The sequence below is a fragment of the Pyxicephalus adspersus genome, chromosome 4 (genome assembly GCF_032062135.1).
Source record: "Pyxicephalus adspersus chromosome 4, UCB_Pads_2.0, whole genome shotgun sequence".
NCBI classification, from domain to species: domain Eukaryota; kingdom Metazoa; phylum Chordata; class Amphibia; order Anura; family Pyxicephalidae; genus Pyxicephalus; species Pyxicephalus adspersus.
The window spans coordinates 34,541,058-34,554,004 of NC_092861.1; the positions used below are offsets into that span (position 1 = coordinate 34,541,058).

The following is a 12,947-nucleotide window of genomic DNA, read 5'->3' on the forward strand; positions in this document are numbered from 1 at the left end:
ATGCCTAGCTTTAACCAATTTCTTTTTTGTAATTTAATTAGACTGTTAGAATGGGTTAGAACAGTCTTTTCCCCCGCTATTGAAACCCTTTAATACATTTTCAGTCTTCGGAAGGCAGCAGGAAACACCCCTTACATTGGTAATCAAGATAAACTGTGCTTGCTACAATGCTGCTGGCTCTATTGTGGCCCTAAAATAACGCAGGCGTCATCAAATGGCAGGACAGTCAGCCATAGTACAAGGAACCCAAAGAAACCTTTGGAGAAACCCCAGGATTGCATTGAACCTGGTTGGGTTTAAACTTCCATCAGCTATTTATTGTATATTTGATAGATTTGTATATTTTGTCAACTTAGAAAGAAAAACACACACACACAGGACTAAAGGGATTTTTGCACAGCACATTCTAGAGTGCCATGCTGAATTGCATAGCAAAAAAACACTGCAATGCATTATAACTAAAACACAGCATTTAAAACCTAAAAGAAAGGGGGGAAAAAAAAACAGCCGGAGCTTATCTCATGTTATTTTTTCAGGCAAATTCATGTTATGTACACAGACAGTTCAGCAGCTGTTCACCATTGGACGGACTTTTGCAGTAAATGCACACAATATGATCAGGGGCATGGTCACCAATAAGTGCAGTGAACAAGTTTAGCTTACCTTGGACTGCATGCAAAAGACAAACCTCACTCAAGATTAAGAATTTTTCCCCAGACTAAAAATCAGAATATTTTACGTAAAACAAGAAATTTGTAAGAAATTCAATCAATTTGTATTTTCCTTAAAACACACAGTACATGGCAAAAACACATGGAAACTATGGAACAAGATAATGAAAGCATTCGGGGGAGGCCTTTTACACAGACTTTGGTTGTCATTTTCAGCACATGAATTTGAATGTAACAGACGGTTTTTACTTGAAAATATAGAAAAGCTATAAAAAGTAATATGGAGCTGTACACAACAAATAATTTAAGTGTATATACAACTTAATTTACAGCATGTTAGCTGTACAATTGTTCAGCGCAGTATTACGCTGGCCTGAAATTTTTACAAAGTACGGGATGTATAGTAACAGGATAAATGTGCCTTCCATGTAAAATAATAAAAGCTAATAAGTCTGCCAGTCAGAGCTTGTTGGTATTTTTTGAGGGTGGAATGGTGAGAAGTAATATCTAGCTGGCTTATTTTGCAGCATGTTTTTTGGTAAGCATGTGACCTGTATCTACCAATTAGAAATCAGCTGCCTAATGTGGGCAGACGAATGAAGAATTAACTTCTGGTTATTCAGCACCAGCACGACATGCAATTATTTGGTGTTTAGATCTATGGAAAGAGTTTATTGAGCAAAATCAATGTTTTCATCTCTATATAAACACGTGTGGGTAAGTACCCTACACTGAAGGCAAAATCAGTATCAAGTCCATTAAGTCAATACAAACTACCGTACTTATATAACACAATGGTCTCAATATTGCATTTTCCATTACAGAACTATCAAAAACCAACAGGTCCCATGGGTGCATTTGAGAAAGACAAAAGTACAACCAATTGCCCTAATAGATCTTAGACTCTAATGGTAAATCAGTGTTCTCCCCAGCTGGGCGTAGCACCTGACACTTTTCAGTAACCGCCCCATTGTTTTTGAGTGGTTACTGAAGAGTTGGGTCACGATACAGGGGCTGCCACATGCCTAAAATTTCTTCCTACCCTGCTTAAAAAACAATTCTCCATTTAACACTGGTAAATATACCATAAACTGGACCAGTACTTCCGGATTTCAAAGAGCCCAGGCAGCCTTCTGCTTTCCAGATATACATTTTGGAAGACCTAGCCTGTTTATTCCTGTAGGCGGCTTCTGCACCCCCAGGACTTTCAGTTTACACCAGAGGCTGTGACTATAATGAGTGAACCTAGAATTAAAGAGTTACAACTAGCTGATGACATATATAGTGCAGTTCTAACGTAGGTCATTATACCAATCTATCCACTCCCAGGCCCATGTACATGTTTTCCTACAGACCCCCCAAAACATGTTGGCGTGGTGTACAGTCTTCCAAGTTCTTTTACATTGGAACAAACATAGCTGGGCTTCACAGTTTAACTTTACTCATAAATTAAAAGCAAAATAGCAGAAAAGTTTTTTTATATAATAAATTTATATTATAAAAGTGTTTTCCCTGTATAGTTATGACAATCTACCAACATACATCTGGAAGACTAAAGACTGCCCAGTCTTTGACTAGGAAATGATAAACCAGTCCTATGTTTTGCCTTTAGAATGCAAGAGTTATATTGAACAATCTGTCCTGTTTCTGGCTTTGTTGCCCCTGCATTGTTTAGTTCTAGACTTTAAATGTAGCATAAAGATGACATTTTATTCAATCTACATGGCATTAGGCTCACCCTATATCATACAAGCACAAGCTCATTAACTATACATATGCTCCGATTCCATAGGTATGAGACAAGTAAACAATACTGGTTATAAAAATGATAGATTAATAATGCCCCTTTCACAATCTAGCACTCCCCCTGTAGCACAGAGCATACAGAACTCATTGAACATATATGTATGAGAAAAGGGAAGACAACGGACTCAAGAGACAAGGATTATGTGGACGGGAGTCACAGGAGTATCCATCGCCTGAAACTGACTGTTTTATAAAAGCAAACAAAACTAAAGATAAAATAAATTTACATACAGTAAATACATACATGTACAGAAATCTATTCTTGTTCAAAAAGGTCCAGAGGTGCGATGACCAAGAACATTGGGCCCTTGCATATTGGCAAACTGATGTATCTTTACACTGCCATAAGAGGCACATGTTATAGACGTGCTCTATGATAAATGTGGCCAGCATTACCCAACATCTTATTTCTCTGAATGCTGAATTATGCCACAGTTCTGCATAACACTCTAGGAAAACAATCTGTTTGCATGAAATAATGCAAATCTTAAATAAAATATAAATAAATCAATTTGCCAAGTAAAAGCTTTGTGCGTCTCTTATAAAGGCATCATACTAATGTCACCTTGCAGTTCCTAATTCATTTATTTAAAGCAGCAGTCCACAGACAGACAATAACATGGTACACAGTATGTAGATACATGTAGTGTGATGAATTGTTGGTACATTTTTTATAGAAACAAGGTCTTTTTGTTTTTTTTACAAATTTTAACTGACCATGTTAGCAACAATTATAAATTATTCCCATTGACTGACCACGAAGGAAACCAACAGATACTTTCATAAAAGTAACTTTAGAGTTTTCATCAGTGGACTATGGTTTTGAAATTAAGGCAAACATAAAGGAATCATTGCAACGGACAAGGCTCTATTAAATCTAATCTGAATGCAGTAACCTTTAGTATGGGATAAAAAGGACACAACTGTGGACCCAAATGCACTGAAATATCATTATGTGCAAAAAAAAAAAAAAAGTATTGATCACATCTAAAGGGGAAAATGTTCATCACAAATAATTTTGTTGGCACAAAAATTCAACATCTAGATTTCGTGAGTCCATTTCGTGAGACCATGAGTCCATCTTTTCGATCCTCCGATATCATACGTTATTGGCTTTTTACTAGAGCAAGCTGGTATGAGATAGAAAGGTCATCTACACTTAAACCATGGAGTTGAAACAAAATTACACCCATCCTAAGGTGACACATTTCTGTAAATGGTAATACATTTGGACATATTTATTTTGCTCTTTCTATGGACCATTAGGCTACTTGTACAAATTATTACAGTATGACAATGGCTTTCAAGTTTTTCAGGATATCAACTACCTATAAGCTATGACTAGTGTTGTGTCCCTGGCTCAACACTACCACATTGCCTGGGATACATTTCATAAATCCTTACCAGCTCTTGGAATAATCTCCTATGGATATAGCAACCATTGTGTAGTGTGGGGGCCTGTCTAAACATTCCATTTAATGTACATCCAATCAAGTAGTGCAACTTACTACACAGTTGTTAAGTGAAACTGTACAATCACATTATATTAAGTTTAGACAGTTTAAAATAAGCCAAGGGATCAGTTTCTAACCAGTATGTGGGATTTCTTTTACTTGTTAATGCATGTTAAAATTAATATTTTAACTGTAGTTTTATTAGATTTCTTCACTTGAGTTTTGAGCAACATTTCTGAACCCCAGTGTGCATGGTTCAGCCCTTTAAGGACCTCCATGTCTGGAACAGCAAATACAATTGTTATGAAAGTATTGGTTTAAAGTAGAAGTAAATAGGAGCAAAGGAAAGAAAAGAGTTACTGTACAGAGATTCTATTAGTGATGATGAAAACCTAGAATATAGTGGCTGCTGCTTTAAACAAAGTCACCTCTGAATTTTTCCTACTACCTCTGCTCCAGGGGACATAGAGGTACACCTGGAATAATGGGCTCACACAGAGGTAGATCACAATGGAATAATCTGGTTTTCATAGAATTCCAAAGTAAAAACTGGTCTAGTACAGGCATTCGTAAAAACCATTAATTACAAAAGCACTATTAGGTTGCACAGGGAGAAATCAAAGTATGGGTATATGACAGCTTTAAATACTGGAATTTGAAGTACCCTACTTCCTGCTAAAAAAAAACATGGACAAAGGTCTTTTTATTGTAAAATGAAGTTTTCCCTGTGGGTATGGTAACAAGTTCAATATAGGTTATATTCAAGCTTTTCCGTTGATTTCAGGTCCTAGCTGTAAGCTAACTGCTGGTCCAATATGCTGCAGCCGGGTCTGCAAGTACTACAGGAAATAACTGGTTGTTCTGAAAGGGACAAAAAGGCTCCTGGACTTTATTTCCCCCCATACATCCTTTCTATGTCTTCCTGGTAATGACTTTTAAGCTCCTTGCGCTTCAATTTAAAGGCATCAGTCACCAATCCAGTTTCAGGAGTCCAAGGCTCAGCAACAAGGCGAATCTTTGCTGGGATCTCAAACTTCTCAAGGGTAGCTGAAAGAAATTCCATTAACATACAATATTAAATACATTAACATATTGTAAAATGTCAAACAAAATAACTTCCTACACTGTTAAATCTGAATTTCGTCATATTGTCTATATGGCAGTAGTTATCTAGCAAAGGAATTTCATTTTAATTTTTCCAATCTTATACAACCCATACAAAAGTTACATCTTTGGCAAGTCAGGTGCCTGATTTCTCTCTACTGCATGTAATACTTACAGGTCTTGTCTTGCCATCCTCCTATATATAACTGGCCAGCAATATTGGGGCAGCACAATGCTGGGGCACCTTTATGTGAATTTGGCAGGTTTGGAGTGTTTAATCTTGTGGTTGGAATGGAAGCCACCCTTAGGGGGTTGCATTGTAGCACATTAGCCAAAGGGCTCCATGATGGGAGAGGACACAATCACAAATAAGCTAAAAATTATTCTGATGAGAAAAGAGACTCAGAATGATTACAGACTATAGCTGTTCTCATTATCATGTGAAAGCAGTACCCATACAAAACCCTCAAAAGTTAGATTTAACAATGACTGCATTAATGAAAAGCCATCCATCCTCTTTTATGGCACCTGCAAAAAACTGAAGCATGCTTATAGGAGGAGGAGTTATACCCCAGGCCGACTTTAGTGTCCATTCCTCTTGTAGGCAACAGTATTATACAAAGGTTTAAACCTTTCTGTGTTCCTTATTAGACATGAAATGAAGCTTAAAGTTAATCACTTTATCAGATGCAGTCAGCTATGCATATAACACATTATAGAAACACTGGAGTGAATCTGAAAATGCAGGCGAAAGGATCTAAATTACCTCAGGTACAAACGTTTTACAATACTCCCGAGCACTATGTATTTGGCTGCTGTATATTTAACACAAACAGCAAAATAAAGCTGTGCATAAACCACCAAGTGCCAGTAGACTCTTAACTGGGCTAATGAGCTCATACATTCTACAATAATCCAGACAAGACACCCAATAACATTAAATTATGATATCAGTATGGCTCTATATATAAACCATGGGGGAGAAATATCTGCTTACCTGCTGCAGGAGATTCTGTTAACACTCTGAGAACTTCCTTTTCCATTGTTGCATTATTGCACAAAGATTCAAAGCTTCCTAGTACTCTCTTCTGCTCAGCCATCTTCAAGAGCTCCTTCTGGTTTGGCACAATGAAGCCAATCACATATGACTGATCACTGGAAAAAAAAATAATGAGTCTGTAAATGAAGGAACAAACAATCCTACAACTATAATAAAACCGCTGTAACAAATTTAGTAAAAACTAGGTACAGTAGTCCTTAATGGACATGTGTCCGGGGGAAGTCAACATTTTATTTTCATCTAAAATGAGTCAGTTGCTGCATGTAGCAATAGGACGAGGCAATGTTAGAATATAAACAGCCAAATTCTGGAGAACTACAGTGCAGAAACAATTCAGACAAACAAATTATGTCTGTTTATGCGACAGTAGAAAAGGATAAAATAAAAAACTAGTGGCTAGTGAAAACCAATCACTGGAATGTTTATAAAAAAAAACAAAAAAACAAAATAATAGAGATCATACATTTGCACATCAAACACAGGAAATGAACATCCCATAGACTCTTGACTAGCTTTGTGCCATGTCACTTTAGACACACAACATTTCTTTAGAGATTTTTAAATAAAAAAGGCAAAGCAGGTGAAACATTTTTAGCCATCAGAAAGAACCCCTTATTTTATTTTAACTCTTTATTTGTTTGCTTTAAGAAATAGCTAGCAAGCAAAAACAAGCAATTGTAAGAATCAAAACCACTATTTATCACACACTTATTTTACATTATATTCGTAATTTGCAGTACAACCCAGCACAGATTAATCAAAGCAGAGGTGCTGTTAGAAGGGGATACGGTCCCAAAATGTGATGTGACCCATTGTGTGTATATATATATATATATATATATATATATATATATAAAAATATTTTTTTTTCAGACATTCAAAATTGCAGTGTACTGGGTTTAAAATCAAATAAATTTAAAATCAAGTGTGCTATCACACACTAAATACCATGTGACATTTGTTAGGAAAGCCTGAACGTGAATGTGCATACAGGCTGTTGGAGGATTACCGTTGTCTGGTGCTGGCCAGGACTTTCCAGTTTCTTTATTATTTCTCCAGAACAAAATTGCACAGGCCTAAAACCAAATGTTTACACTGTTTCTCAGACAAAGGCAGCTGCAGAGCAGTGGTGACTCCTTAGTTTTAGGACAAAAGCAAAATGATTCACTAAGCTACTGATACACTTTCACCCAGCATTGTATGAGGATTTCTCTCCCAAACTGTAGACAGGAAGTGTATGGGAGGCTTGCTGCCAGACGTTGTAGAAGTCGTGACAGAGTGCATGGACGCTGTCACTGCAATGTGAATGTCAATTCATGTGTCATTTGCCCTTGGAGTAACCCAGGCTATGGTGATTCCAAGAACTTGGCAATGTCTAATACTTAGCAACATTAAATTGCAAGAATCTGTGTGTTCCACAAAAACTGTTTTAGGGATCAGCAGTTGACTGTGGAATAGATTTACCTCATTAGCCATGAAACCAATTGTGTATGATTAAAATAATTTCCTATTCTACATAACGTAGTAGAAAGACAATTGCAATTCTAACTTCGGAGTTTACAAGTCAGAAAAAAAAGTCCAGCACAAAGATTACTACAAGATGTGTCACCAGTAACCTTCCCTGATAACTGTAGATTACACTGCCGGAAAGGAACGTGGTCTAGATATAAATTTGCAAAGACATCGCATTCTGTTTTATCATAACCCCAACAGAGTATAGGGCTCCTCCATTGCATTAAGTCACAATCACTTCCTAATCATCAGATGTACATAAGACTTTTTTCATAGTGACATGCACACCAATAATATTCAATTCTTTGACCAGGCACCCTTTTACATACATGAAAAATATTTTGGTAGAACAAAGTTGAATTTCAGACCTTGCAATGCCATCATTTTTTTAAAAATATCTTTATTTAATACATAATGGAATAAATACCAGGGCAGAAAAAAAATGTAGCCTCTAAGGCCTGTAAGCTGAACTTCAGGCAAATATAATTAGATATACAATTATTGGAGCTCAGTATTAAATTAGTTTTATGCAGTGCAAGGACCTAAATATCCTCCAATTAAAGCTCCTGTACAACAGACCTTAAACTGGGGGAGGAAGAACCAGAACAAAGAATCGATTAGGTGTGCTACAGAGCAAGTTGATAGGGGAAGAGAATATATAGTTGACATAGCAGCTCAGTGTCATGTCTGTTCTTTTAAATTAAAGGTGGGGAAGAGTACTATACTTTAAAGTGACTTCAACAGAAAAGGATCAGGGGCCCTATGGACATTAATACAAATACCTTGGCAGGATCCACATTCTCAAAATGTACCCATTGTTGTGGCTGAAGGTCAGCTTTATTACTGTGAATATAATAGGTACTCCGCATCTTCATACATTAAGGCTACCTTCAATGCCCGCCTGTAGATACACAGGACAGATAAGATTGTTAATTCCAACGGCTGCGCTTACCTGTTTGCATATGCACAGATGTTATCCACAATAGGAAGGTTCTTTAAGGCAGCTTCCACTTTTCCAAGTGAAACATACTCCCCTGCTTGAAGCTTTACTAGGTCCTTCTTCCGATCTAAAGAACAGATTATCATAGAATGACAATACAACAATATCAGCAACTCTATACTGCTGTGTAAATAAAATATATTACAAATTAGATTTTTTAACAACTTCGACCCGGATTCATAACTCTTGAACATATATTCTATGTGAAAGAAAATGTTGTAAGGTACTAAATATTCTTCATTTTGGGAAGATAAAGGCGATACATAAATTCTCACTGCATGGTACAAAGAGATGACTAATAAATGTAATAATACTGCCTAAACCAGCTTTCCAATGATATAAATCCTTCAGGAAAACTATTATTAGGGTAGGTTTAAACCAGGTCCCTGTACACCTGAACTCCTAAATTCTCTGTCTGGGATCCCAACAGGAAAAAAAAGATAATCAGCTGGAAGACAGACATCTAGAATGCTGCCGTCAGGACAACAAGACGCTCTCTCTGTCAGTGACAGGAGGGGGTGACCGCCTGATAAATTTATTTTCTGCTTCCTGTCTACACAGTTTAGGAAGCCACCTTAAAATACACAAACTCTGGTAAAACTGAACATGCACTATTTTTCGCCCCAATGTAAGACAGTACTTTACCATGCTACAATGCGCTGCCTTGGAAAAAACTGGCCCACCAATGCACAGAACATATGTTACATGTGTTGGGCTAATATGCAAGTTCCCAAAATTCTTGGGTATAAATATGCCCTTCAATTTGTAAATCTGCCCAGCAATTTCAATAAAACTCATTCTCGTTACTGTCTGGTTTAACATTAGTCCCTGGTTTACTGGACAGCTGTGATAATTTAAATTCAATTTTTCAGTGGAAAGGATGGAGGCAGAGAGGAGACATCATCTGAACCAGAAAGATTAATGTCTTAATCTGGATCTAAATGTATCCCCTTCTCTGGCAGCGTTGTTTAATATTTTTTTTTTTTTTTTTTTTTTTTTAAAGACTAGCTGCAGTGCACATTTATTGTAATATTGCACAATGTATTTATCAGCTGTATTTGGCTTTTTGCCTGGAGTTTTACTTTAACTAGCTCCATAGAGGTAAAGCACAAGAGCTTGGTAACTCTGGGTCAGTGTGTTAAATAAAAGTATTTCTGTTAGTAAAAACCAGTACAAGCTACAAATTATACAAATAATCAACTACTATCAAAGTACTAAAGAGCTACTAGATTATAGGAATTATGTGATTTACTTCTTTGGTAGTCGACAGACTATAGGAAATCCTAATGTGTTAAAAGGTGTTGAAGAGTAACTCTGGAAAATAGTACCTTAATGTTTTCCGCAAATACCCAATAGCAAAAGTAATAAGCCAGTAGTTAATATTTGAGGCTAAAAATAAAAGAAAATGACCCTTTTTGAGGAAAAGGTTAATATAATATTCTTTAATAACTAACAGTCACTGTTGGGCAAGCAGCAACAATACAGCTGTTGAACTAAATGTCCCAGTATATCCTGGTAAATGCAGTCTACTCACATCAACTCTTAAATAGGATTTTGTGTGGAAGGCCAGAACATGAGGCTAGCCAAAGACAGGAAAATATATCTCTAAGACGGACAGGGAAATATAGGCCTACTATTTTTAGAACTGGAATCCGCCATTGTTTCTTGTACAACCTGTGTAATGTAGGTGGTAAACATGCAGTACACAAAAAAAAAAAGAAAAACATTGGCCAGGTCATGGAGACACCAGATACAATGCCTTAAAATTGCCTAAAGTTGGCAAATTTGTCAAAGAGTTGTCACTTGGTTTATGGGTATGGTCACATAGGAAGCTTCACTAGTAAAACTATTATCCTTATTACCTTTTTTGTCCTTAAAATAAAGAAAAAGGCTAAATCCCTCTAAACATAGAAGTGATTTTAGAGAGTCTCATCTATAGGTCTCAGTATTTGTCACAGAACTAATATTGTCAATAAAAGTCACGGCAGAAGTTTCTGTAACTTAAACATCCTCTTACCAATAATTTTTAAGCAGCCATCAGGATGGAATTCACCAATATCCCCAGTGGAAAACCAGCGCTGACCGTTTTCATCTACACAAAAGTCCTCCTTTGTCTTCAGATCATTCTTGTAATACCCCATTGTAACATTAGGTCCACCGATCAGGATCTCCCCTCTGGGATATGGCTTGTCAGTATTGAAGTACCCACCTTTGTATACAATCAGTTAACATGTCACAAGAGATCCTTTGCCAACATAAACTCAGTATTACATTTCTGCCACTTTAACATGCAGATATTCCCACAAAGATTAATCCTCACACATTGAAAAACGACTGACCCCAATCATGAGAAAATACATTTAGGGATAACATGACATGTCGCACAGGAATTAGGCTTATCATAATCTTCAAAAATCATTTCCTGCCAAATTATCTTTTACTGAAATCAGAAATGTTTATGAAATGTATATTTAAGGACCGAACCAGAGATAAGTGTCCTTATTCTTAAATTACCCTGCCCTCCATCAGAATGTCATTCTGTAGAAAGCTATTGCTTGCTCATCTAGAACTCCGGATCAGCTATTCACTGAATTATAACTCCCATATCTATGGAAATTTTCTGAACTATAGTGAATAATTTAAATCTAAGGTTAAAATGTTCACTCCTTTTGTTTTGTTTTTTTTTTTACTAACTTTTCAGGTGTTTTATCAGTGATATTTCAATGTCAGTGTGAACTGAAAAGCTGTACTATGTCAAACATGATGCAAATAACTGTTATTCTAGTGTAAACATGAAAAAAGGTAAAACAAATACTTATGACTGAACAGAATAATTGTTTATATATTATTTATAGACCCCATTATATATTCATAAACAATCCTGGTATAGCAATGCAGTCACTAAGGGACAATGGGTGATGACATATCGGCAATCTCTGCAGAAGCATGTAGCCTCCCATGACTTAAAATAGTCTCAAGGTATAGGGAATGATCTAAAGACTCGGGGATACACTTCTATAAATATACACACACCATTGTGAAAGACTGCGATGAAGATTGATTAAGAGAAATTTAAGAACAAGATAAAGAAACTACTATCTTCTAGTAGATCTACTCTGTCATTTACAACCCCTATTTAATGTACACCGATATGTAATATGTTGGTGCTATATAAATACAGTTTAATAATTCCTTGTTTCCAGGGATGCATTTTTCTAGAGGGTAGATTAGATTAGAGATAGGATAGGTGGCCCTATTTTACTAAAAGTAACTAAAGCTATTTAAAATTAGGAACATGTCTTTTGTTATATATTAGTACCAGGTTTCTAATCGCCATTCAAATGCTACATATTAACAATTGCAAGCTTTTTGTGACTTCTCTTACCTTCTTCCCAGTTTTTGAGCTTTATCTCACAACACACCAAAGGTGCTCCCACTCTGCCTGTACTGTAGTCCCACACTGAAAGACAGAAAAACCTTGTTACTTAATGGCATATGAGAATATCCTTGTAATGATAGGACACACTGTAAAAATACATATCTACCACAATGTATATCGATGAAAAAATACATTTAACCTTTTCATGTTGAATGATTTCATTAAATTATGTTTTACACCTTTTTTATGGCTGGTTCACTGGTTCACAAAAAATGTGGACCCATTTACAGCTATGTTTTTGCATTACTGCATGTTCCTGAAACGGAACAGTATAAATCCAGCCCTTTATTGCATGCATAAGTAGGGCTCCCATTCTTTCCTCCATGTCTGGTTCACATGTACAGGTTAGGCTAGGTACACAAGTTCAAAAATGGTGGATCATTTCAAACAACAAAAGACTGCACAATCAATGTACATACAGCGCCGCTGTGCTACATGAAGAGGGGAGGGGGGAGAACGACGGAGCGGCACCCTGCTGCACTGCACTCTCTCCTGTTCACTTCCATTATGATTTTTTGTCGTTTCTGGATAAGCCAGGAAGGATCCATGAACAAGGTCGGACGAGCGCTGTACACATGCTAGATTCTCGTCTGATTCTAGCCCTGAGTAGATTATCGGATGAGAATCATCTGACGTGTGTAGGTAATCATACTGTTCAGTGTGTTTTTAAAGAGAAGCTCTAAAGGCTCACATTAATGTGTGCATTAACATATGAATTACAACCTGTCTGCACTGTAGTACTGTATTATATGTGTTGCAAGGTGTAGGCATAGCTGACACAGCAGTGCATAGTTAAAAAAAAAATAAATTAAAAAACATTTTACGGTATTTCAGTGGAAACTCCCTCCTAATTTTGCTCGTGGGCAAACAGCCAGAGTAGAGCAACATAACTTGCAATTTT

The 12,947-nt window shown here is 36.5% G+C and overlaps 1 protein-coding gene across 2 annotated transcripts in view; it reads right to left on the bottom strand.

Annotated features, from left to right (window-relative positions):
• Positions 1 to 524: 524 nt before the first annotated feature.
• ACSL3 (acyl-CoA synthetase long chain family member 3) overlaps positions 525 to 12,947 on the bottom strand; it is a 55,419-nt gene continuing 42,996 nt past the window's right edge. For both annotated transcript variants that reach the window (XM_072407861.1, XM_072407862.1), the window contains 5 exons: positions 11,993 to 12,067; positions 10,625 to 10,816; positions 8,560 to 8,674; positions 6,033 to 6,190; positions 525 to 4,978 (listed from right to left, as the gene is read on the bottom strand). In XM_072407861.1, coding sequence (XP_072263962.1) covers positions 4,821 to 4,978; positions 6,033 to 6,190; positions 8,560 to 8,674; positions 10,625 to 10,816; positions 11,993 to 12,067 — 698 coding nt within the window. In that variant the 3' untranslated portion in view covers positions 525 to 4,820. The remainder of the gene's footprint in view (positions 4,979 to 6,032; positions 6,191 to 8,559; positions 8,675 to 10,624; positions 10,817 to 11,992; positions 12,068 to 12,947) is intronic.